The 24,183-nt window shown below is 48.6% G+C and overlaps 3 protein-coding genes across 6 annotated transcripts in view; 1 reads left to right on the top strand and 2 right to left on the bottom strand.

Annotated features, from left to right (window-relative positions):
• Window positions 1-1,486: 1,486 nt before the first annotated feature.
• DBNDD2 (dysbindin domain containing 2) lies at window positions 1,487-6,370 on the bottom strand. 3 transcript variants are annotated; one of them, XM_039248462.1, is made up of 4 exons: window positions 6,293-6,370; window positions 3,845-3,991; window positions 3,514-3,651; window positions 1,487-2,140 (listed from the first exon to the last, which is right to left on the bottom strand). In XM_039248462.1, exons 2-4 carry the CDS (start codon window positions 3,981-3,983, stop codon window positions 1,935-1,937), a joined length of 483 nt encoding a protein of 160 aa, XP_039104393.1. In that variant the 5' UTR covers window positions 3,984-3,991; window positions 6,293-6,370; the 3' UTR covers window positions 1,487-1,934. The 3 variants fall into 3 exon arrangements, with proteins under 3 accessions (XP_039104393.1, XP_039104395.1, XP_039104396.1); XM_039248464.1 differs by lacking the exon at window positions 6,293-6,370 and adding an exon at window positions 6,232-6,251; XM_039248465.1 differs by lacking the exon at window positions 6,293-6,370 and adding an exon at window positions 5,682-5,811.
• The window catches only part of SYS1 (SYS1 golgi trafficking protein), a 28,954-nt gene continuing 8,685 nt past the window's right edge, over window positions 3,915-24,183 (bottom strand). The window contains exon 4 of the mRNA XM_039248468.1: window positions 3,915-3,991. Coding sequence (XP_039104399.1) covers window positions 3,985-3,991 — 7 coding nt within the window. The 3' untranslated portion in view covers window positions 3,915-3,984. The remainder of the gene's footprint in view (window positions 3,992-24,183) is intronic.
• On the top strand, window positions 6,157-23,337 carry TP53TG5 (TP53 target 5). 2 transcript variants are annotated; one of them, XM_039248461.1, is made up of 6 exons: window positions 6,157-6,253; window positions 8,389-8,523; window positions 20,212-20,286; window positions 20,446-20,576; window positions 22,012-22,522; window positions 23,217-23,337. In XM_039248461.1, the coding sequence occupies exons 3-5, from the start codon at window positions 20,284-20,286 to the stop codon at window positions 22,505-22,507; spliced, it is 630 nt and encodes a 209-aa protein (XP_039104392.1). In that variant the 5' UTR covers window positions 6,157-6,253; window positions 8,389-8,523; window positions 20,212-20,283; the 3' UTR covers window positions 22,508-22,522; window positions 23,217-23,337. The 2 variants fall into 2 exon arrangements, with proteins under 2 accessions (XP_039104392.1, XP_039104391.1); XM_039248460.1 differs by lacking the exons at window positions 6,157-6,253; window positions 8,389-8,523 and adding an exon at window positions 19,887-19,946.

Below are 24,183 nucleotides of genomic sequence, written 5' to 3'. Positions count from 1 at the left end.
TCTTCTTCTTTTTTTTTTTTTTTTGCCACTGTTATATTCCCTAGCTGTGCTCAGTGTCTTACATATGTTAAATATTGACATTTAACAAATATTTACTGAACAAATGTCATTTATTTGTTTATACCTTGCCCCAACCCAGTCGAGCTGATCATTATTACCATTATCTCTTGCATGGAGTATTGTGTTAGATATCTGCCCTGAGCCTCTCCTCCAATATATTCACTCCACTGCAGCCAGAATTACCTTTTTAACAAGCAAGTTCCACCACTTGTAACCCTTCATTACTGCTCATAAAGTTCAAATTCATTAACGTGACCTCTAACATGTAAATTGCTAGTTGCCAATCCAAAGCCTGTCTTCCGGTTCCTTAGTAACCTACCCCTGATTTTAACAAGACAGCAGCATGCCCCTACTAAAGGATTCTCCTGGCCTCTCTCTCCAGTAGCCATGGTGCTTCTGGGAGGTTTGCAAGCTAGTACAAAAATCAGATGCACTGGAAATTCAGGGACTCGACAAGGTTACTGTCTTTCCAAAGGCCAGAATTTCCTTTCTTGTAGATAATGTCGTGTCCCTGTCTATAAAATATCTGTAAGTGAAACACTTCTCACGTTAGCAAGCTCTGGTCAGTGAGATGAAAGCGGACGCCACTGGACAGAACTCCCAAGAAGGCTCCCTGAAGTGGAAACAGACGGTAGGCTGTGCTTTGTCCACCCCCAGTTTCCTCTCCGTCGTTCTGCCAGCTTCAGGGACGTGATGGCTGGCGCTGAAGCAGCCATCTCAGACGTGAGCTATCAACGAGAATCCCAGCCACATGGCCGCTGGGGTGGCTGAGAAAAGAGCCAAAAAGGACTCAGGCGCCCAAGAGCTCTGGAGCAGCCATGTAGCCCTGTGCTTTGGACTTCTTTTATAGAAGGAAAAAAAATTGTATCTTAAGTCTCTGATCTTTTCCTAGCAGCCAAATTGAAACTCGATACAGGCTTCAAAGTATTTCATGACTAACCTATGTCAGTCCTACCTCTCCCTCCCTCTCATCCTCAAATTCCACAGTTCCGCCAAGCTGAACGCTTCAGTTCCTCGGAGCGGTGTCTCCCCATGTACGGTCTTCTCGAGCTGCTCTTTCTGCCTGGATCACAGCCCCCACTTGGCAAACTCCCACTCAGCCTCTGGATCTCAGCTTTAAAAATCAGCTCTTCAGTGACCATAGGAGCTATTTTCTGATACCAGACTCGTTCCTCATCATGCTACTTAGTACAGTGTGAACTGTGGTATTTACTTTTCTTCTCCAGAGACCGTGAACTCCATGAGGGCAGGGGTACAGCCTGTCTGGTTCAAAACTGTATTCCAAATGCCCGGCATAGGTATTCGATAAATATTTCCTGAAGAGAGGGAGTACGTGAGACATGGGGATACGGTGCTGGTTAGAGAACTGAAAAAATACAGCGGGCTTGCTATGTCTGCCGTGTGACAAATGAGGGGGGATGGTTGGTATATTATTATTTGTTTATTATCTATACCGTGACCTGTTCCCAAACAGGAGGTGAGGGAGCAGGGGTACCACGCACGGGGAGCACTGGCAGTTCACGTGCACTTAGAGCCACTGGTGTCGGGGGGTCTATCAGAAGAATGCAGGACAGTCTGGGGAGGGAGGGGCGCTAGGAAAAGCAGTGGCATCTTGTCCTACGTCATCTTCCGTCTGCGCGCCTGTAAGCCCTGCCTCGGGAGTAAGCCAAACACTGGTGGGAGGGTCGCGGCGGGAAAGGTTAGCAATAAAGCAGGAGAGTTAATTCCCAGAGAGGCGCACCATCCCACCGTCCTCGCCTCCCCCTGCTGCCTGCTGCAAGTAGAGCCTGGTCTCCTCCGCAGGGCTCCGGCTGGGCCTAGCGTCCCCTGTGGGGAAGAACCAGCTCGGTCAGTCTATCGATGGACGCCCACTGCTAGCTGCAAGCTCCAGGCTCTGCCCCTGCATCGGCCCCATCCTCTTCCTCATCAGAATGTGCCAAGGGCGTGTCTGCTCCGCCGTCACTGGGATTTGGGCTGTGCAGGTTGGTGGAGTCATCGGAAGACGAGGAGGAGGTACGGGACGCGGTCCTGTCTGGCGTGGCCACCGGCAGGCTCAGCTCCTCTGGACAGTTGTCCGTCCCTGCCCGGAAAGAAGACTTGGTCAGCACCGCAAACAGGGCTTCGGGGGACTCTGAGAGGTGCCCGGGCCAGGAGGGGTGGAGCCCTGAGAGGGGCAGACGCCTTACCAGTCAACTGAGCCGGTCCGGCAGAGAGCCAGGTGTCCTGACTCCCAGGTCGCTTCATGTCACTGCAGCCCGTTTGGGCCCTGTAGTCTGCTTGAGCGATTCAAGCGTGCAAGGTCCACCTGTGCCCCTTACTTGATACTGGGTAGCTTTGGGCAAGTCATTTTCCCCCTCAAGGACTCTTGAATCTTCTCTATAAAAATCTATAGATATGCATCTATATTCCAGAAGGGTTTTGACGATGAAATCGAACCCTTATTATAAAATGTCTGGCACATCGTAGGCCATCAGTAAATAGCAGCAGTTTTAAATAAGAGAATATCTGGGGGTGCCTGGGTGGCTTAGTCCATTAAGTGTCTGAATCTTGATCTCAGCTCAGGTCTCCACCTCAGAGTCATGAGTTCAAGCCCCGTGTTGGGCCCTGCATTAGGCATGAAGCCCACTTTAAAAAAAGAGACTATCTATCTTATAAGCTAAACACATGGGCTTTGAAATGAGACAGCCATGGTTTGAGCCCAGCTTTTCCACTTTCTGGCTGTGTGACAAGTTCTGAGTCTAATTTCCTCCTTTATAAAACCGGGATAATACCACCTGCCCTAATAGGATACTGTAAGAATTGAGCTAATTTGGCACAGAATTAGCAACTGAAGAAAAGTGCTCAATAAATATTCATAGGAAGATGACTAAAACAGCTTAAGTTGTGTAATATAAAAATTATATTTTATATTATTTTAATTACATGAATTAATTACATTAATTTCACAAATGTAAAATTAACAAACGCTAAGGGAGGGATTGGGGCATTCCCATAATTTTATTTATTTATTTTTTAAATAGTGTGTAGCACCCAACACATTTAAATGTTTGTTTATTTATTTTGACAGAGAGAGAGAGTGCGAGCACGTATGTGAGAGCTGGGGGAGAGGAGAGAGGATCCAAGCAGGCTCCTTGCTCATAGTGCCCAGCCCAATGCGGCGTTTGATCCCACAAACTGTGAGATCATGACCTGAGCCGAAATCAAGAGTCGGACGCCTTAACCGACAGCCACTCAGGCGCCCCTGCCCCGGAATTTTAGATTGAGGCTCTGTCACTCAGTTCCCCTCAGGGTCGACTTCCCTAAAATCAGAACAGACAGCTGTTTCGTTGGTAGAAACGCCCACTTCCAGCCCCTCCGTGTATACTTCCCCGGTCCCACTTGCATCCTCATTTCAGAGACTGACACCCGGTTCTGGCTAACTGGTGCCCCAGTCCCCAAAGCCAAGGGGCATACCAGATGTCTGGGGGGTTGGTGGAGGGTCTTCGCAAGGCAAGAACACATCTGCTCCATCTTGGTCCCCAAGGTCAATGAGTTCTACCTGTTCCAGTGCATCCACATTCACTTCCATGGAGGAGATGCTACCTATGGGGGCTGCAGATCAAGAAGGGGGCAGGTCAGAAGGATGCAGGCCAGAGCCCATAGGCTGGTCAGAGGTAATGTGTCAGGTCTAGAGGCAGAAGTTTCGAGGGCCAACAAAATGGGACAAGGCTCCCATGATTCAGGACCTACAAGACATGCCTCCCCTCCCCCACCCCAGTCCCTCTCCCCAGGACTCAGAGCTTACGTCTCTGCGACTCGAGATGCAGGTGGGACAAGGGGAAGACAAACTCTGTCTCCGGCTGTAAAATGTCCTCAAAGAATTTCTGCCGCTCCCGAAGGCGGAGCTGCTGGCGCTCCAGGGCTGCCCGAGGATTCGGGTCCATGTCAGCTCCTGGAAGGTGGAAGAGCACGTACAGCTATGAAGCTGAGAGGGAATACAGCGGGGGCCTGGGCTTGGGGAGCTCTGCTGCCGCTGGCATCACAGCCGTGGGGCCTCCGGATACAGTCTGGACACCTCCGGACTTGGCTACCTCCTTCCCTTCCTCGAAACAAAGTCCGTTACCACAAACTTGAAGTCCCCTAGAGTGACAGCGCTGACCCTGGCTCCACAAAGGGGATGCTGGCTCCAGGCACGGCAAGAGAAGCTCCTCTGTGTTCAGGGAACAGGGCCAGTGGCCAAGCCTCAGTATCATGCCCTTGTGAGAGGGACTGGTCCAGCCCAGGGGTGGGGGGGTGCACTGGTAATGGAGGCGGCTTCCCCTCAGAAGACCAGGGAAGGGTGGGCTGGGGATCTCAGAGGGGAAAGCCATCTTCCTCTAGTGCTGCAACTCTGGTTCATGCCCGGCTTCAAAGCCCAGACAAAAGCTAAAGCACCTCCTCCCCCACCTCCCCATACACCCCATCACAACCATCCACTCCAAACCCTGCTCTGAAGCCACAGAGCCGATTTCCAGACTTGGCTCTACCCCTAAGGAAATCATCTTTCCAGCCTTGGTCTCCCCATCTGAAAATGGCCTAATAGTCCTACCTGCCCCAAATAGGAGAGGCCGTGGGTGCAGGTGCCCTGTAAAATGCAAAGCCCCCCCCCCCACTATACTATTTAGAGGTCGCCCATCTTTTTCTCCGCATTCCCCAGCTCGTTTATTTGAGCATCTTTCCTCTGATATATCTCAGTCTTACATCCCTACGAGTCAGAGCAGCAATTGGAAGGGCAGGGCCTGGGTCCAATTCAGGACCCCCGGACCCTCAGTGCGGAGGGCTTTCCAGAACACCAGAACTCTGGGCCAGCCCAGGCTCTACACATTCACTCCCATTCGCTCGTCTCCCTGCACCCATCACCGGAGGCAAGAGCATGAGGACCAGCTCGTCATCCTCTGCAGCCTGCCTCCCTCGACTCATCTGGAATCCGTGTCCGAGACCCTGGCCAGCTCCACAGGCGCTGCTGTGGGCTGCGAGGGGCCCAAACCCAAGTGGGCCAGCCAGGGCCAAAGGCAGTGTGCGGGGACCGGGTGGCCGCCGGCTGGCAGCGGGGGAGGGAGGCGCTGACGCCGATTCCTGGGAAAGGCTTTCCGAGCTGCCGCCCAGGTCACCGCGCTAAAAATACCCGGGGCCCCTGGGGCCGTCTGCTCCAGCGGCCGGGTGAAGGGGGGCGGGGGGAGACAGGGGAGGGAGAGAACGAGGGTGGGGGTACCCACGGACAGGGGGCGCGGGGGCGCCCCCTTCCCCCTCCCCCCCACCCCACCCCATCCTTCTCCCGAGACCCGAAGGGCTACCCCCAGGGGGCATCGGAGCCGGAGCCAGGGAAAGAAAAGGAGTTGTTTACGAGACGAAAGGTGCCAGGAGAAGGGAGACCAGGTCTGGGGAGCCCGGGGTGCCCGTGAAACGCAGAGCGCCGTCCCGGTCTCCGCCCCACCGCACTGGAGTCCGCAGGAGCTAGAGAATTCCCTAAAAAGGGCCGGGGCGCGCCCGCGGCGGGGTGGGGTGGAGAGGCGGCCGAGGGCCCCCGGGCGTCCAGTTCGTGCCGCCGGGCCCCGGCCCCGGCCCGCCCGTCGCCTCTGCGCCCCTTGCCGCGGAGCCCCTACCTGCAGCGCCCCGCGCCCCCGCTGCCTCGGTCGCTGGGCTCCGGCGAGACGGCTGCGGGGGCGTGGGAGCGAGGCGCGCCGGCCGGGGTGGGGCTGCGCTGCCGGGGCTCCCGCGGGACGGCCGGGCCCTGGGAGCCGGGAACGAGGAAGCGGCGGGCGGCGGAAGTGGGGGAGGGGTGGCGACGGGCACCCGCGCACGCCTCGCTCCCGGCCGCCGCGGGGAGCCCCCTCGGGCGCGGCCGCTCGCACTTCCAGGCCGGGCGAAAAGTTCCCGGCGCGCATCCTTGCCCCGCGGCCCGCCGCGTTCGTCTGCACGCCGCCCGCAGCCCCGCAGCCCGTCCGCTGCCCGGGCGCTGGGCTCCGCACGCTCCGATCCACTTGCTGCGCCGCGCCCGGCGGCGCAGCCCCGCCGCGGGGACACGCGCGGGTTCTCGGCCCACGCGCACTTGCTGCTGGCGACTCCTGAGCAGTCCCGCCGGAACGCACCCGCACCCCGGGAGAGAAGGCGCACGCGGGGAAGGAGACCCGGCGGAGTCGGGAGGGCACTGACCGGCCGCCGAGACACAGGGCAGGTGCGCCGCGGCGGAGGGCCCCCTGACCCTGGGACTCACCCGGCAGCCCCGGTCTTGGCTCCGGGACCGGACCGAGCCGCCGCCCAGCCTTCCAGCGCACTGGGCGGGGTGGGCGCCGGGACGGGGCGGGTCAGGGCCGCAGGGGTGGGCCACAGCGCCGCGCCCCGAGACGCCGGCGAGAAGCCAAGTCCTCCAGGGCGCGAACAGGGGCGCTGCGCGTCCGGGTTGGCGGGGGTGGAGGGGCGAGGCGCAAACGGCGGGAGGAGAGGAGAAGCGCTTGCCCCCTTCGCCGCGCCTCCTGCTCAGACTAGCGCCAGAAGTGTCCAATCTGGTTAACTCCTGGACTGAGATTTTTGCCCCTTCTCTTCCTCCTCCCTCCCACCCAACCCCTTGTGCTCGCAGCTCCAGAAGCCGCGGGAACGGGACGGGGTCCGGGGTGTCTGTCGGGGATGCTTCTGCCGTGGGGTCATTCGTTCATTCACCCAGCAAACATTCGCGTGCAAGCCAGGAACTAGGAGTCATCCTTGGCACCTCCCTGTCTTTTGCTAAATACACCTCCATTTCCTGTCGACTCTCTTTCCTAAATAACTTTCCAATCCACCATCCCTCTCCGTTTCCGCCACCATCTCTCTCCCTTGGCTCTTCCAGCAGCCTTCTATCTGGTTTTTCTGTACTCGCCCTGGCCCTGCTACACTCCATCCCCGCCCCCTGGCCCGGCAGTCAGCCATCATTTCGAAACGCCACGTCGGGTGTGCCACCCCCTGCTTAAATCCTTCCATTGTTAGAATAAAGCCTAGGTGCTGATATCTGAGCTGAATCTTGAAGAAATGAGTTCAACAAGCAGAAAAGAGGGGGAAGGGCACGTGCAAAGAAAGGGATGGAGTCATGGCACATTCAGGTTTCCCAGTCCGCGGACCAGCCCTCTGCAAATCCCTAAAGCACTGCTTCTTCTCTTGTTAGTGGGATCTCAAAACCCTGAGAGAAATACAGCCGGCGGCTTTCCCACTATTTTACAAGCAAGGAAACTAGTTTATGGGAAGCAAGTGGTTAAGAGCACAGGCGTGGTAGTCAGACCCTCCTGGGTTGCAAACCGAGCTCTCCATCTAGCTGGTTGTGTAAACACTTAATTTCTCTGTTCTTTGATTTCCTTGCTTAGTAAGTAGGAATAATTAATCCCGACAACTTATGAGATAATTCATACACTGTGCTTAGTACCAGACATGGGCACTTTGGAGATGCTCAATAAACATTAGATGTTTTGATTGTAGTGGGTTCAGAGAAAGGGAGGAAACTGCTTTCTTCCATGCATTCCTGTAATTGTAGAAAATACACCCTAATAGGTAACAGAGCTTATTATATATCTGTTGCTCTTATAAGTGCTTTGCATATATTAACAATAATATATGCAAATCCTCTTAACAATATTGTGAGGTAAGTACTATTATTGTCTCCATTTTCCAGATGAAAACGGAGGTACAGAGAGGTGACGGGACTTGTCCAAGGCCATACAGCAAATAAATGATGGATTTCAAATCCAGATAGGCTGCTCCAGGGACTGTGCTTGTAAGCACTGCTCCCAGCCTGCTCCCCTTCTGTCCTGTTGCAGTTCTCATCTTCCAAGAAAGGTTTCAGTCAGTTTGATTCTTATTCCTCATTAATGGGTAGAGTAGACACTCGGTCCCATTTCCTAGCACAGAGGAATGAGGCCAACTTGGAGTGTGGTCGATGAGAGCTCACCTCCCAAAGCCGCTTCCCCGCTTTCCATGCTTATTCCTGGGAACAGGACTCCATGAATTGTTTTTGAGCTGTCCCCAAGATGGTGATAGATCTGGAACCTCTGTCCCTTCTCTTTGCCAGATAGTTGCCTCCTGAAGGGGTAGGGAGGGGAAAGCATCCAAGCTAGAGGAGTTCAGGGGACTAAGCTGGAAGGGGCCAGCCCAGAGAAGGAGCCAGGCAGCTGACCCAGGAGCAAACGGCAAAAGGGGGTGAAAGGAGTCGTGGAAAAGTAGATGGCTGAGACTCTGGGCTCCATCCCGGATGCAGAGAGCTGGAGAGAGCATCATTACCACACTAATCACAATTTTTAAAAGTTGTTAGGTAGTCTATAAACTTACAGCTTTTGTCAAACCCATCAGAGAGCTGAGTTTGCAGAGCAACTGATTCCAATTAACCTGAATTCCAAAGAAGGACAGGAGCCTCCAAGAAGAAATGGGACACAGGCGCCAGCACGCTTGTGAAGCAGGGGGAAGACGAGGCCTCCATCCTGACAGGTAAGAAGAGTTCATTTCCTTATTAGATGCAGGTTTCTCTCTGGCATCCTATTCTTTCTGCCTCCAGAAAGGTCTACATAAACAAGTAAAGATCTCTGGAAATGGACAGGAATAAAGGTAAATATAAGAGACATTTTTCTGTTTTTAATCACCTTAAAAGACAAGGGACTATCTAAAGCAAAAGAGTGGCAATACACTGCTCTTTTGCTTTAGAAGTCATGGGGGTGCAAAGTACAGCACAGGGAATAGTCAATAACTGTGGTGACAGGTGGTAAGTACACTTACCATGGTGAGCATTTTGTAATGTATATAATTGTCAGATGACTCTGTAGTACACCTGAAATTAATATAAAATTATGTCACTATACTTCGTTTTTAAGAATATATTTTAGAGCACAAGNGGGGGGGGGGGGGGGGGGGTGGGGGGGGGGGAGAGAGAGAGAGAGAAGAGAATCTTAAGCGGGCTCCGAGTTGACTGTGGGGCTCCATCCTGCAACCCTGGGATCATGACCTGAGCCAAAATCAAGAGTCAGACACTCAACTGACTGAGCCACCCAGGTGCCCCTATATGTAACACTTCAATTTTTAAAAGAGCAGCAATATGTTGTGAGTATATAGCTTATATGAAAGTTAAATTATGACAATAACAATAGTCAAAATGATGGGATAAGTAATTAGAAATATACTATTGAAGGATCCTTTGCTATGTAAGAAATGGTATAACATTTGAAGATTGCCTTTGGTTAATTGAAGACATATACTGTAAATGCAAGGGGAACCACTAAACATTTTTTTTAAAGAAGTGTAAATAACAAGCCAAATGGAGATAAAGTGAAATGATAAAAATATTGGGAGGCTTTCTTCCTGGCCCTTTTAGTGCTCAGCGTGTCTTGTTGACTATGTCAAGATTGCAAGGGTCTGACTTCTCTTCTGCGCCCTTGCTTACGATTGCTAATTATTAATAGAGCTTGAGAGACCAGATCATGTCTTTCTCAGACCAAGGCAGGCTTGCCTTCTGCTTGCTGGAGAAGTCCTGGGCCTGGTTCCCCAGCCACAGTGTAAAGCCACTACGTGTGTGCTGTGCACTGGGACCACTATCTCGGTTACTGGACCTGAGGCCAAGTGAACCACAGACACACAGCTGTGCTCCTGTTCACGTTGCTTGGTGTGCTATGAGTAGTGTTTCGATCCAATGGAGTAAGTCTTATTGTCTACTTTTGGTACCCAATAGGTTGATGTCTTTCCCTGAAGAAATGTAATTAATCCAGGGGCGCCTGGGTGGCTCAGTCGGTTAAGCGTCCAACTTCGGCTCAGGTCACAATCTCACGGTTGATGAGTTTGAGCCTTGCGTCGGGCTCTGTGCTGACGGCTCAGAGCCTGGAGCCTGCTTTGGATTCTGTGTCTCCCTCTCTCTCTGCCCCTCCCCTGGTCATGCCCTGTCTCTCTCTGTCTCAAAAATAAATATAAACATTAAAAAAAAGAAATGTAATTAATCCAAAGTAAGGTAGAAAAAGAAAAAATGAGAAAAAAATTGGGTGGAAAATATAAAAACAAATTTGTAAGATTTTAATCTCGTTGTCAATGAAAGAACAAATTAAAAGACAGATTAGTAGATTTGGAAATAAAGCAAAAGGCAATAATATGCTGTCTATAGAAACCCAATTTAACTATAAAGAAATATGTACCTTCAAAGTAAATGGCTGGAGGGGTGCCTGGGTGGCTCATTTGGTTAAGCATCCCACTCCGGCTCCGGTCATGAGCTCGTGGTTCATGAGGTCAAGCCCCACATGGGGCTCTGTGCTGATAGCTTGGAGCCTGGAGCCTGGAGCCTGCTTCAGATTCTATGTCTCCCTTTCTCTCTGCCCTTCCCCCACTCACACTCTGTCTCTCTGTCTCTCTCTCAAAAAATCCAATAAATGAAAATGTAAAACAAAAGTAAATGGATGGAATGAGATATACCAAACAGTAATCAAAGCAAACTGGAGTGACAATATTAATACCAAATATAAACTTCAAAAAGACTATTAACAGTGATTGAAGAGGGATAGTCATAACAATAAAAAGTTCAGTTCACCAAAAAGACTTCACTATTATAAATGTGAATACATCTAATAACAGAGTTTCAAAAATAGATGAAGTAAAAACCAATAAACCTAAAATAGAAAAAAAATCTATATTTCAGTTCGAGAATTCGATACTGCTCTCTCAGTAATCAATAAAACAAGTAGGAGGGAAAAGGAGGGAGATAGAAAACCTGAATGCTCTTAACTGACTTGTTCCGACTACCAAACTTTGCTAACACTTCACCCAACAGCAGCAGAATAAATGTTCTTTCAACTGCGCATAAAGTATATTCACCAAGACACACCACAGTCCAGGCCACCCAACAAACCTCAACAAATTTCAAAGAATTTAAATCAGACAAAATGTGTTATGACTATACAAGAATTACAATATAATGAGTAAAAGTATCTGGGAACCACCCCCAATCCTTGGAAATAAAACACTTCAAAACAGCCCCATAGTCAAAGATGAACTCCAAAAGGAAATTTGAAAAATATGTTGAATTGAATAAAACACTGAAATGCAGCAGCCAGCCACCAAAATAGCCCCCAGTGCTCCCTGCCGTTCTTTTATTCATACCTTTGTGCAGTCCTCTGCTGCACCGGATCAACTCTTGATACGGCAACAAATGATGGTGGATCCCATCCAAAATTAGGATTAAAAAAACAGAAGACCACAGCTCCCATGTTGGGTGTGTGTCCTCTGTTGCTTGGCTCACTCACTCTGGGGGAAGCAAGCTACTGTGTCAACAGCCATGCAGAGATGCCCCTTGTGGCAAGCAACTGAAGATACCAGCGACATGCCACCTGAAGATGCTAGGAGGAACAGAGGCTGGCCAGCAACCACACGTGTGAGCAGGGAAACGGAGCCACCAGCCCAGGTGGAAGTCATGAGAGAGTGGACTGAGGTCATGATCAGCAGCTCGATGGCAGCCTTGAGAGATACTGAGGCAGCACCACCTCAGCCAGAGCACTCCTGGATTCCTGATGTCCCAAACCTCTGAGAGAATAAGTCCTCGTGGTAAACCACTACATTTAAGACTGGTTTGGCCCCAGCACTAGATAGCGCCTAGACCTCGGTGCTGCGGTAGAGTGCTGCTCTATCAGCTCAGAAATGTGGCGACGGGGCTGGAACTCACAGCAGACCAATGAGTGTGTAGTGAAAGCGCCTCGGAAACGCTGTTAATAGAAGCCTCGGGCCTTTGATAAGACAGCAGCCAGAACAGACAGCGAAGTGGGTAAACGCTACTGGAAACAGGACCTGGGGGAGAGGAAGCTGGTTATGTCACAGCATAGAGGTTAGCAGCCCGTCACCTGCAGTAAATGGGCAGCAGAAGGTACACCTGATGAACTGTGTGATCCAGCTAAGGACGTTTCCAAGGAAGGTGTCGAAAGTGCCACCTGGTCTCTTCTCACTGCTGACAGTAAAGTGCAAGCAGAGAGGGAGGAACTAAGGCAGTAGATTCCGAGTGACAGTCCCCACGGGGCATTTGGCAATGTCTGGAGACATTTTTGGTCATGAAACTGGAGAGGCTGCTATTGGGATCTAGTTAGTAGAGGCCAGGGATGCTGGTAAATATCGTCTGCTGCGCACGACAGACCCCTCTCACTACCTCCCCCCACACAAAGATACGTTCTGCCCAGAATATCAGTAGTGCTGAGGCTGAGAAACTCTGAGCTAAAGGGAAGCGCTGGTAAATATAAAAGAGCCAGAACTTCATTGCAGGAAATCCGCAGCCTCTCCAAATAGCAAATGGTAGTAACATTAAGAAGTGCTTTCCTGGGGCGCCTGGGTGGCTCAGTTGGTTAAGCATCTGACTTGAGCTCAGGTCATGATCTCACTGTTTGAGTTCAAGCCCCACATCTGGCCCTGTGCTGACAGCTAGCTCAGAGCCTAGAGCCTATAGCCTGCTCTGGATTTTCTCTCTCTCTCTCTCTCTTTCTCCTCCTCCTCCTCCTCCTCCCCCATTCATGCCGTGTCTTTCTGTGTCTCTCAAAAATAAATGAAAAATTAAAAAAAAAAGAAGTGCTTTCCTAGCAAAGCTCAAATCCAGGGCATTGAAAACATTAAAAAACAAAAACAAAAAAACATGGTCCAAAAATAAAACTGAGCATGTGACTGTTAAGATCTTGAGTTTACTTCTCAGGAAGACAAAAAGCAATGCCTCAGAGTACTATTCAGTCAGATAAAAAAAAAAAAAAACCCTCTAACATAGGTGTGCCTCACAGATCCTCTGAATCAAACAATAGGGATTCTATAAAGCTAAAGGGTGTTGTCTCTTAGCCATTTCAGCAGAAGCCTAATGCAGAGAAGGGCTTATCTCAAAGAAATTGCCGGCATGGCTTTTGTGTAACCAAGTGGAACCTGAATAAGATTTCAGAGTGACCTACAAGTTCTCAAAGAGATAATAAATCCAGAAACATCTCCAGCTTGGATTTATAGGAATGAAGAGAGTATAAAATAAAAAGAGGATTTTTGGTTCTGAATAAAACGGAGTAGATGCATTCCTCTCTTTCCTTCCCACAAGTACAGCTTAAAATGCTGGACATTTTAGGGGTGCCCAGGTGGCTCAGTCAGTTAAGCATCTGACTTCGGCTCAGGTCATGATCTCACGGTTTGTGGGTTTGAGCCCTGCGTCAGGCTCTGTGCTGATAGCTCAGAGCCTGGAGCCTGCTTCGCATTCTGTATCTCCCTCTCTGGTCCTCCCCTGCTCATACTGCCTCTCTCTCTTTCAGAAATAAATAAAACATTAAAATTTTTTTAAAAATAAGTTTTAAAAAAATGCTTCAACATGGGGCGCCTGGGTAGCTCAGTCCGTTAAGCGTCAGACCTCAGATCAGGTCAATATCTCGCAGTTTATGAGTTCAAGCCCCACATTGGGCTCTCTGCTGTCAAGGCAAAGCCCACTTCAGATCCTCTGTCCCCTCACTTGTGCTCTCTCTCTCTCAAAAATAAGTATTTAAAAAAATGCTTCAACAAGCAATTACAAACATTCTTCAAATAAATGAAAAAAAGAGATATCGGGGAGGGGCATCTGAGTGGCTCAGTAGGTTAAACTTCCAGCTCTTGGTTTCAGCTCAGGTCATGATCTCAGTTTGTGAGTTGGAGTCCCATGTTGGGCTCTGTGCTGATGGTGCAGAGCCTGCTTGTAATTCTCTCTCTCTCTGCCCCTAACACCCTCAAAATGTTTTACAAAACATTATTTTTAAAAATCTCAGGGAAAGAAATAGAAGACAGAAAGAAAAGAGAAATGTAAGAAATGAAGAAAAAAATTACTGTACTGGGTTGAATAGTGTTCTCCAAAATACCCAAGATTACAGAATGTGGCCTTATTTGGAAATAAGAGTCTTTGCAGAAATAATTAGTTATAATGAGGTCATAGTGGAGTGGTGTGGGCACTAAATCCAATAACTGGTATCCAGTATAAGAAGGCAATGTGAAAACACAGAAAGATACGCAGGGGACACCACCATGTGGAGATGGAGACAAACACTGGGATGATCAGTCTACGAGCCAAGGAACACCCGGGATGGCCGGTGATCACCAGAAGCTAGGAGAGAGGCCTGGGGCAGCCTCTCCCTCTGAGGCCCTAGAAGGAACCACCACCTTGGTTTTTTGACTCTTGGCCCCCAGTACTGTGTGAAAATAAACTTGTTCTAAGCCATCAAGTTTGTGGGCATTTATTACAGCAGGCAGGCCTAGGAAACTAATACAGAGACTAAAATTCAAAACAAAACAAAACAAAACAAAACAAAACAAAACAAAACACCTCACTGAATAGGCTCAATAGAAGGATGGAGATAATGTATGAAAGGACAGGTATATTTGAAGATTGAACAGTAGAAATGACCCAATCTGAGAGAGAGAGAAAATTATATTAAAAAAGGATAAAAAGCAAGAACAGAGCTTCAGAAACCTGTGAGACAATAACAAAAGATTTAACATTTGTGTTACCAGAGTCCCAGGTGGAGAGGAAAAGGAAGTGAAGCTGAAAAAACATTCCAGAAAAGAATGGCTGAAGGTTTCCCAAGTTTGACAAAGGCTTGAACCTATAGATTCAAGAAGCCAACTGAATCTCCAGCATAAGCCTGAAGAAATCCATGATCACACACACCATAATCAAACTTCTGAAAACTCAAGTCAAAGAAAATTTTGAAGACACTTAGAAATGACACCTTTCCTGAGGGAGAATGGGAGTTTATTTGCAGCAGATTTGATCTGCCAGAAAGAGGTAGCATAACATTTAAGGAGCAAAGGAAAATCCAGTCAATCCAGAGATCCTAACAAAGATTCTCTGCTTGACCAAACTCTAGCCAGGCTCCTGTGAGCCCTCTTTTCAACTAGGCCTTAACCTCGGTCTATACAGACTTGAATGAACACTAACATAGTTTCTAACAGCTCAGGGATGAATCCCTAGGATGACCCCAGACCCCTAAAAGTGCCTGCCTGAGAAAGCTCAAGGCTGCCAAATGAATTTACTGTTTGCTCCAGCCAACCCCCCCGAATATAGGGCCCCTGTAGGACCCCTGTCTCCCAACAGCAATATACGCATCTTTTGTGGAAGTGTAGGAACCTAACTTCAATAGTGTCAGTTAGCAAACCTAGACAGGTTTCACATGGACCAATACCCCCTTTCTGCTTTTTGTAAATTTTCACTTCCTTGGCTCTACAGAGCCCTCACTCACCCCCTCCCTATTCCCGAATTCCTTTAAGATGCTAAGTCATCTCTGTACAAATTAAAGTTGAATTCAGTTCACACTGGATTCTTTTCCCTATTACAAGAATATATTAATGATCAAAATCTGTCCTTTCTACCTTAACTAATTTATCTTTGACATGCTATACCCAGCAAGAAGACCCTTTAGGACTGAAGCTGAAATTAAGACATTCTCAAATGAAAGAAATACTGAGAGAATCTGTTGTCTGAAGACCTACCCTAAAGAATGGCTGGCTCAGCTGGCAGAGTGTGTGACTCTGGATCTCAGGGTTGTAAGTTTGAGCTCCAGGTTGGGTGTAGGGATTACTTTAAAGAATGTCTCAAGGAAGTTCTTCAAATGTAAAGGAAATGGTAAAAGGAGGAAACTTAAAACATCAAGAATGAAGAAAGAACAAAGAATAGAACTATAGGTAAATATAATAGACTATCCTTCCCCACTGGTGTTTTCTAAATTATATTTGATGGTTGAAGTATAAGTTATAACATATAACCTTGTCTGATGTAGTTCTCAGTGTACAGAGGAAGTATGGAAGACATTATAAAAGGGAAAGTAAAGACCTCAACAGAAGGCTTCTGTACCTCACTTGGAAGTGGCAAGATGTCAATACTGTGACTCATGTAGACTGTGATAAATTATGTATGTATAATGTAACCTCAGAGCAGTCACTAAAAACTGCACAAAGAGATACACTTGAAAACACCATAGATAAATTAAAAAATGGAATCCTAAAATATGTCCAAGTAACACAAGAAGTGTGGAAAATAGAACAGAGGAATGAAAAACAGAGGGAACAATCAGAAAATACAATGGCAAAATGGAAACACTAAGGCATAAATAATTATGTGAACTGGAAATGGCCTAAATACGTCATTTAACAGTGAGAGACCTGAAAAACAGAATACAAAAATGCGACCCAACTATAAGCCATCAACAAGAAATTCACTTCAAATATAATGACATAGGTAGGTTGAAAGTAAAAGGTTGGAAAAAAATATGCCATACCAACATTAGTCAAAAGACAGCAGAGTCTGCCATCTTAATATTGGATAATATCAGATAAAAGAAAATCACCAGGAAAAGAGGTTACATTACATAACGATAACAGGGTCAAATCGGGAGGAAGACAGTCCTAAATGTATAGGCACCAAACTGATAGAACAGAAAGGAGGAATAGACTCATACACTATCAGAGTTGGAGACTTTCACACATCTCTGAACAGCTGATAGAAATACTGGGCAGAAAAACAGCAGGATTTATAAGAACTTAACAAAACCATCAGCCAAAAGGATCTCACTGACATTTAGAGAATACTGCACCCAGCAACAGCAGGATACACATTCTTTTCAAGGGCCCATGGAATATTCACCCCAACAGACAATACCGTTAAGAAAGAAAGGAAAAAATAAAAAACAACCTCAAGAGACTTAAAAGATTTAAAGAGATTTCAAATTATACAGTGTGTATTCCCTTGACCACAGTGGAATCAAATAGGTCCAAATTAGTAACAGAAGGGTCATAGAAAAAAAATCTCCAGACACATGAAAAGTAAACAACATGCTTCTAAATAATCTATGGGTCAAAGTAAAAATCTCAACAAAATTTTTAAAAATTTAGCTGAATGAAAGTACAGAGTATCAATATTTGTGGGGCACAGCTAACTGGATGCTGGGAGGAAAATTTATGGCACTAAATGTTTACTTTCAAGGGAAGAAAGGCCTCCAACCAATAATCTAAGCTCCTGCCTTAAACTAGAATCAGAGGAGCCAAAATAAACTCCAAAGAACTGAAAATAGAAAAACAATATAGAAAATCAAGGAAACAAAGAGCTGATTCTTTGGAAAGACCTATAAAGTTGACAAACTTCTAACAAGACTGTCAATTTCATGAGTACAACAGAGGATATCCCTGCAGATTCCCAGCCATTAAAGAGATAATAAGGGACTGCTAAGAACAATTCTACACACATCAATCTGGCAATTTACATGAAAAGGACTAAATCCTCAAAAAGTACAAACTGCAAAAACTCCCCCAACATGAAATAGATCATAAAAATAGCTCTATAACTATTCAAGAAATTGAATTTGTAGTAAATGCAACACACACACACCTCTTAAAAAAAAAAAAAAAAAAGAAATATCCAGGCCCAGGTGGTTTCACTGGAGAGATCCACCCAACATTTATTAGAATTAAGTAGAAGAATTAATACCAATTCTATACTATCTCTTTCAGAAAAGGGAATAGGAAGGAACACCTCTCAACATATTGTAGGAGCTTAATATTACCAAACCTAGACAAAGACAGTGCCGAAACACAACACAACACAACACAACACAACACAATAGACATATTTAATCTCAGTTATCAAATTTGAGGGCATGGCGTTGTTCATGATACTCCTTTATTATCCTCTTGATGTCCCTGGGATCAATAGTGGTGGCCCCTCTGAAATTTCTGATATTGATAACTTGTGTCTTCTTTTTTTTCTTGGTTAGGTTGGCTAGAGATCCAGATCTGTTCATTTTATTTACCTATTCCAAGAACAATTTGTGGGGTTCATTGATTTTCTCTACTGTTTCCCTGTTTTCAATTTCACTGATTTCTGCTCTAATTTTTATTATTTTTCTTTGGCTTGAATTAGGCTTACATGGTCCTTCTTTCTCTAACTTTAGGGTATCAGACTGGCCAATTGAATGGGTGGTTCCCCGGGAAGCTGTGTTTCACAGGCTCTTCCAGTTACTGATGTGGCCAGCTAAGCAGACCCTTCAGAGCAGCCTTCGTCTCTCCCTGCTCTTTACCACAGCCCCCTCCCTGCCCTCATTTCCTGCCACCACTAGTCTCCCCTTCCCTCACCTCCTTCAGGTCTTTGCTCACATCTGATCTGGTTGGTGGATTTTAATATAGCAAACATTCTACCTTTGCTCCCCCACTGCCCTCTGCCCTACTTTTCTCCCCACACTTATTTCCCTCTGACAGGACAGTGGTGTGCTAGAACTGACTCATAAGGGCTTGCAAAAGCCCATTACACGTTTACAAACTCTGCTGGCTGGTTGTTAAGCCTAGCCATCATTAAAAAAAATCCAATTATACAAACTTAATTAAATTAATTATATTAAAAACAAAGGCAAAAAACGCTCAAACTCATCACTTCCTAATTGTTTGCTAACTTTAGCTATTTATTATCTATGTTCTTGAGTCTTCACAGTTGTAGAAATATATAATTGTACGCTACTACATATTTCCATTCAGTTCTGTATTCAATGACAGCCCATTGACAGCTTGAATTCACCCCTAGGAGTATTTACACCCAAAACACAGGTACATTATAAATCAGGTTTGATTTCTTATTCTGTTGATTGTCTACACCAGGGGTTGATCATGGCCAAATCCAGCCCAACTATTTTTGCAAATAAAGTTTTATTGCAACACAGCCATGCCTACTTATTGCATATTATCTGTGGCTGCTTTCACCCTACAGTGGCAGAGCTGAGCAGGTGTGACTATATGGCCTGCAAAGCCTGACATATTTACTGTCTTGCCCTTTACAGAAGAATTTTGCCGACCCACGGTCTACCCTTCACATCTAACAGAGGAGACATTAATAATGCAATTAAATATAACCACATAGGTTCTGTCTTCAGTTAGTACATTGTAAAGAGCACACACATGAAAAAAAATTGAGAAAACATACTTCCGGTATTTGAAAACTCTGATCCAATACAGCGAATAAGCTGATATGTCATTGATGAATGAGTGAAATTCCAACAGTTTTATTCTTTCACTTTTTTACTTTCTTCCTCCTGAAAATGTCACCATTTATGTTGGCGCTACATGGGTCCATCCATAACAACCACTGATTGGCTATGGATAGGGGTTAGGCAAAATCCAAGAAAATCCAAGAAAAGCATAGTTAAGAATGAACTGGCTCTTTGGAATTTACAATAAAGAGTGTTGTAGAATTTTATTATTTTATATTTCTATCTGTAGAATTTATAATAAACACACACACAGATAGATAAACACATTTGCTTTACAAGCACGCACACTGTTTTGTTTCCCCTCCACCAGAATGTAAGCTCTTTTATCCCAGTGCTTAGAACAACACCTGACATGTAGCAGGTGTGCGGTCAACATAGGACAGGAAAGAACAGAGGCGTATATTTGGGAACCCTTGGTTTCTATGCGTTGACTGTCAGACCTTAAATTTCCAGCTCCACCGTTATCCAGATGTGTGGCATTGAGTTAATTATTTAACCCCTTTGAGCCTTGGCTTCTTTATTTAAAAAGAGGAGACAATTCTCTTACCTCACAGGGAGGTGTTGACAATATATGCCTCCGCCTGGCACCTACTGAGTTTTTCCACAAATGGGAGATTCGTCCTCACCCTCCACCCCGGCCCCACACATACTCCTTGGAGACCCAGCCCTGGTGCTGTCACAAATTTCAGTGATGTCACAGCCCCCTCCCCACTATAAGCTGCAGCCCAGCCCTCCTGATGGCCAGCCTGAGTGCTGGCCGAACCGAGAGGGGCAGGGTGCAGGTGGTGCCTGATACCAGTCTTGCTCCCTCTGTCTTTGAGGCCTCACAGCCCCACTATGAGTCCATCAGCAAGGAAGAGGTCCAAGAATAGAATGGTTTCCAAGGTTGGACTTGGGAGTAGACAGAGGGGGTCCAACCACACCCAGAGCAGGGGCCATCCAGCCTGGGGGTGGAAAGGGAGAGGTGAAGGGTGAAGAGAAGTCAGGAGAGTTAAAACGGTCTCCCCATTTCTGCCCCCAAACCAAGACAAAAATCCCAGTCTAAGATTGGTCAAACCATGCTCAGCCAAATGGAAAAGCATAGTGGAGGTGTTCAGAGGGATTCCTCCTATATTAATGCTCTCACTCTCTCTCTCTCTTTCTTTCTCAGTTACAAGATGAAGAACCACAGGACAAGATACTGCAACCTGTCAGCAAAGCAATTAAGCGGAACCGACTTAAGATGGTGAGATGCCCCATTTTGGTCCCTCCTAGTGGCCAGGCTTCTAGTGACCCAGAAGTTACCAGGCCCAGCCCTGTGCCGAGTTGAGCCAAAGTCTGGGTGGGTTGCGGGAGGCTATAGAAAGCTGAAGCTTCTCTTTCCCTTGTTTCTCGACCCTGGCAGGTATTTAAAAAATTGTCGCTCTTGAAGCTGCTCAAGAGCTCGAACCCCCGGATCCAAGAACTGCATAAGTTGGCCAAAAGGTGTTGGAATTCACTGCTCAGAGTTCCGAAAATCCTTGGGATCTCCGCCAGGTGAGCTCGGCCCAACCCGCCCCCACCACAGACCCTACAGCTATCTTTACTAGGAACAGGCATAATCTATCTATGCTAAGGAATTAGGAAAACCTAATGTTTACGAAGGCTCTGTGAGAAAGGTATCTATTAGCCCTATTTTACTGACGGGGAGCTGAGGCTCAGGAGATAAAGTGACTTGTCCCAGCTACCTGAACTGGTACGTGTCAGAACTAGGATTTGAAGCCATTCCTGTGTGATATCAGAGCTGTTGTCCTAATCATGGTCACAACCACCCAGTTATGGGACTAACCACCAGCCCAGGTACCACCGAAGCAAGAGGGGCCACTCATCCTCCTCACCCTCAAGCCCACACAATGCAGGGAGATTCACCTGCAGACCAGTCATATTAGTAAGGCTTGGCTTCCTCATAAATCACATCAGAATATTAAGAAAGTTGACATTAGGCATCTGCTGAGTGCCAGCTATATGCTAAGCACTTCACAAGCATTTCCCAGTTACTTAATTATTCACCGTTAGGTAGACAGAATTATCCCAGTTTTACAGATGAGGAAACTAAGGCTGTGAGAGGTTAAATTTCTTGCCCCAATAACAAGAGGCAGAAGCAAATTTTTTTGAAGTCCAGTTTGTCGACCTTGAGAGCCTGTGCTGGCCAAGCCACTCAGCCACTTCACTGCCCCCTGCTTTGGGGGACTTGTATGAGAGTCCTCGGCCTGGCATGTAGTGGGCATTCAAGCCACCATGGTGGCTGTTAACAGTACTGTCACTATCTTGAGGCTGAGTCCTCACTCTGGGCTAGGACAGGGCTGCCATTGTGCAGAGGACCCAATCTATTATAGACGCCCTAGGGGAGGGTCTCCTGCTAGCACTGAATACCTCTGGTTAACACCCCTTCCCTGGGCTCCTCACTCTGGCCTCCTAGATGCCAGCAATCAGGGAACACGGAGCTGGCAAGGCCAGGCCTATCTCGTCCCGTAGTTTTAAAGCAAAGCAACAGAACCTCTCTTCAAGCCCCAGCTGTGTTGTTGGGGGGAAAGGTATCCTGCCTCACCCTGCCCCTCCCAGGATGGAGAGGGCATTTGAGATTCCTCCTCAGAAGCTTAGGTTTCTTGGAACACAATTTGAAAACACTGGACTCGTTCATCCCGTCACCTGCAATCCAGAAAGGAAGAACTCTAGCCAGCGGCCCATGCAGACAACATACAGTCCTCGGGGTCCTAACCACCAGTCCCGGCCTCGCGCCTTCCCAAGCTCTCCCGGCCCTTCGCCAATCCTTATCACATCCCACGCCTCCGGCCACATCCCCCGGTGGTGCAGCTTCTTTTCTGGTCCTCTCTAGCTCTGCCCCCTGAGCTGGCCGCACAGCAGCTCTCTGAGGGCTGGAGGGTCAGGGCCTAAGTCCCGCTCTGCTGACTGTATTCCTTCCCCCTGCCAGGAGCAGCAATGTCTGCGAGACGGTGATACGAGAGAATGAAGAGCTCCCAGGGGCCACGTGCCTGGAGGAGACACCAGAATCCAGGAAATCACAGCCCACAGGGGAGCTCAAGCTGGAGCTGGAGGAGACGAACAAGGCACAGCAGTCATCCGGAGCTGTGCCCCAGAGTGAAGAGAAGGTGGAGCCCGAGCTCCCAAGGACATCGAAGGATCACGACCTGACCACTTTCCCCGGAGCCCAGGGAAGGCAGTCGCCTAACGGAGACCTCCGCCTCGTCTTCCTGAAGACCTACCAGCACAAAACTCCCGCGGGGGACAAGCAGCAGCCCGAGGCAGCTGAGCAGTGGGTCTGGTTTGAGGGGCTGCCCACACGAATCCATGTCCCGGGGCCTCGAGTGATGTGCCGATCGTCAACCCTGCGCTGGGTCAAGCGCTGCTGCACCCGCTTCTGCTCTGCATCACTAGAGCTGCCCATGTGCCACGTGTACAGAGTGTGACGACACCACTGCCAGGCCAGTGTGAGGCATGGGCCCAAGGGAGGCCTGGAGCTGGGTCCCAGCGGCAGAGGCCCAGACTCTTGGGGACTGTGGCCAGCAGTGCTGGGGGGCTCCTTCTTTGTGCCCAGAGAGTCGGGGGTGGGGGGAGCCATTGACCAAGGCCACACGGCTGGGAGAGGGCTAGGCTGGGGCCTCTCAAGATCTAAGTAGGAGCTCTGGGGAGGGGCACTGGAAGGGGGGTTCTGAGGAGCGCCATCTCACTGCCTGGAGGCCTCAGGAGGGTCCACAACTGCTATGGCCCAGAGTCTCAGTCAGGAGTCCCAGTAAGGGACTTCAGGGATTTCCAAATGTTGGGGGGAGGGGGAGCAGTCAAGTAGATCTCTGCTGTATCCTTTCCTCTCTTAGACCAAACCATCACCCACATTTGTTACGTTTATTCCTGCTTCAAATAAGATTGACTCTGAACAAAAAGTTCCTTAGCAAAAAAAAAGAAAGAAAAGAAAAAATACTCCAGCAATTGAGGTCCCAAGAGAGGAAGGCGTGATGGGCTTGGGGATCCAGCCGACAGGGAGGCTTCCCCTTCGCAAAACTCCCACCAACCACCCCCACCTGCTGGCCTTCCGGTGCCCTGGTCCCTCAGGCCTCTCCCGGGGCGGCAGCGCCTCCTAGCGGCCGTCTTAGCTCCTAACACCAAGGTCTCTGCTCACAGGTGGTGTGGCCTTGGACCGGAGCCAGAGGGGTGAGGCGACAACGGAGATGGCAAAATCATCTGAGCAGGAGGGGTGGGCGGGAAAATTCACGAGTCTACAAATAAAATCTCCCATAGGGAACTGAAGAATATTACCACCAGCTCTTCCTGTTTGGGGCTGGAAAGGATGGAGGAAAGAGGCCCTCGGCGGAGGTGGAGAGGGAAAGATGTGCATCACGATTTTGCGTTTCTTCCACCCCATTCCCGGGCCCCTGTAGTCAGTCTAGAACGTGGCACACAGAAGCCAGCGAGCTGCACCCCTCCCCACCTCTGTGCGCGGGCCTCCGGAAGGATGCACTCTATGAAGTCACAGAATGGGAACATCTGTCGGGTGTTTTCCGGGTGACAGGTACGTCACAATGACACTGCAAGTCAAGATGAGGAAACTGTGACTCCGAAACGGAAGGTGATTTGGCCAGGCGCACACCATTAGGCGGGGGCGGGGACCGAACTCCAATCTAGAACTGCTGGCTCCTCCCATTCCATCTTCGGAAGAAAGCAAAAAGCACAAGGGGGCATCCAGCCCCTATTCAAGTGCATTGCGCCCCGGTTATTGCAGCGTCAGGTGTCAACAAATGGGCAGCAACTGGGCCTCGAAATGTGTCCAGCCTGGGTCACGGAAAGCACCCAGCCATGCCCAGAGTCGTACTTCTCTACCGCTCCCGCGTGACACGACATGCCCACGCTTCGTCCCAAACCCGTGTCGCCCTCCGTCTGCAGGAGCCATAGCCCTGCACACGCAGTTGGGGAGAGGAAAACCCAGGGAGCCGGGGCTTTCTGGGGATCTTCCCGTAGAGGCGGGCTGCGCCATGTGGCACCCTCAAGAAGGCAGCGCAGCGACCGAGGGGCGCAGAGCCCTCCCGGGAGGGCCCCAGGGCGTGGTCGCGAGGCCCAGATGCGGAGGGCGGGCGAAGGATGGGAGGGGCTC

The sequence above is a fragment of the Hyaena hyaena genome, unplaced genomic scaffold (assembly GCF_003009895.1).
Source record: "Hyaena hyaena isolate Hyena2069 unplaced genomic scaffold, ASM300989v1 scaffold_312, whole genome shotgun sequence".
In the NCBI taxonomy this organism is placed as follows: domain Eukaryota; kingdom Metazoa; phylum Chordata; class Mammalia; order Carnivora; family Hyaenidae; genus Hyaena; species Hyaena hyaena.
Note: the sequence above shows the minus strand (reverse complement) of the source record. Positions and strands in the feature narration are given on the sequence as shown.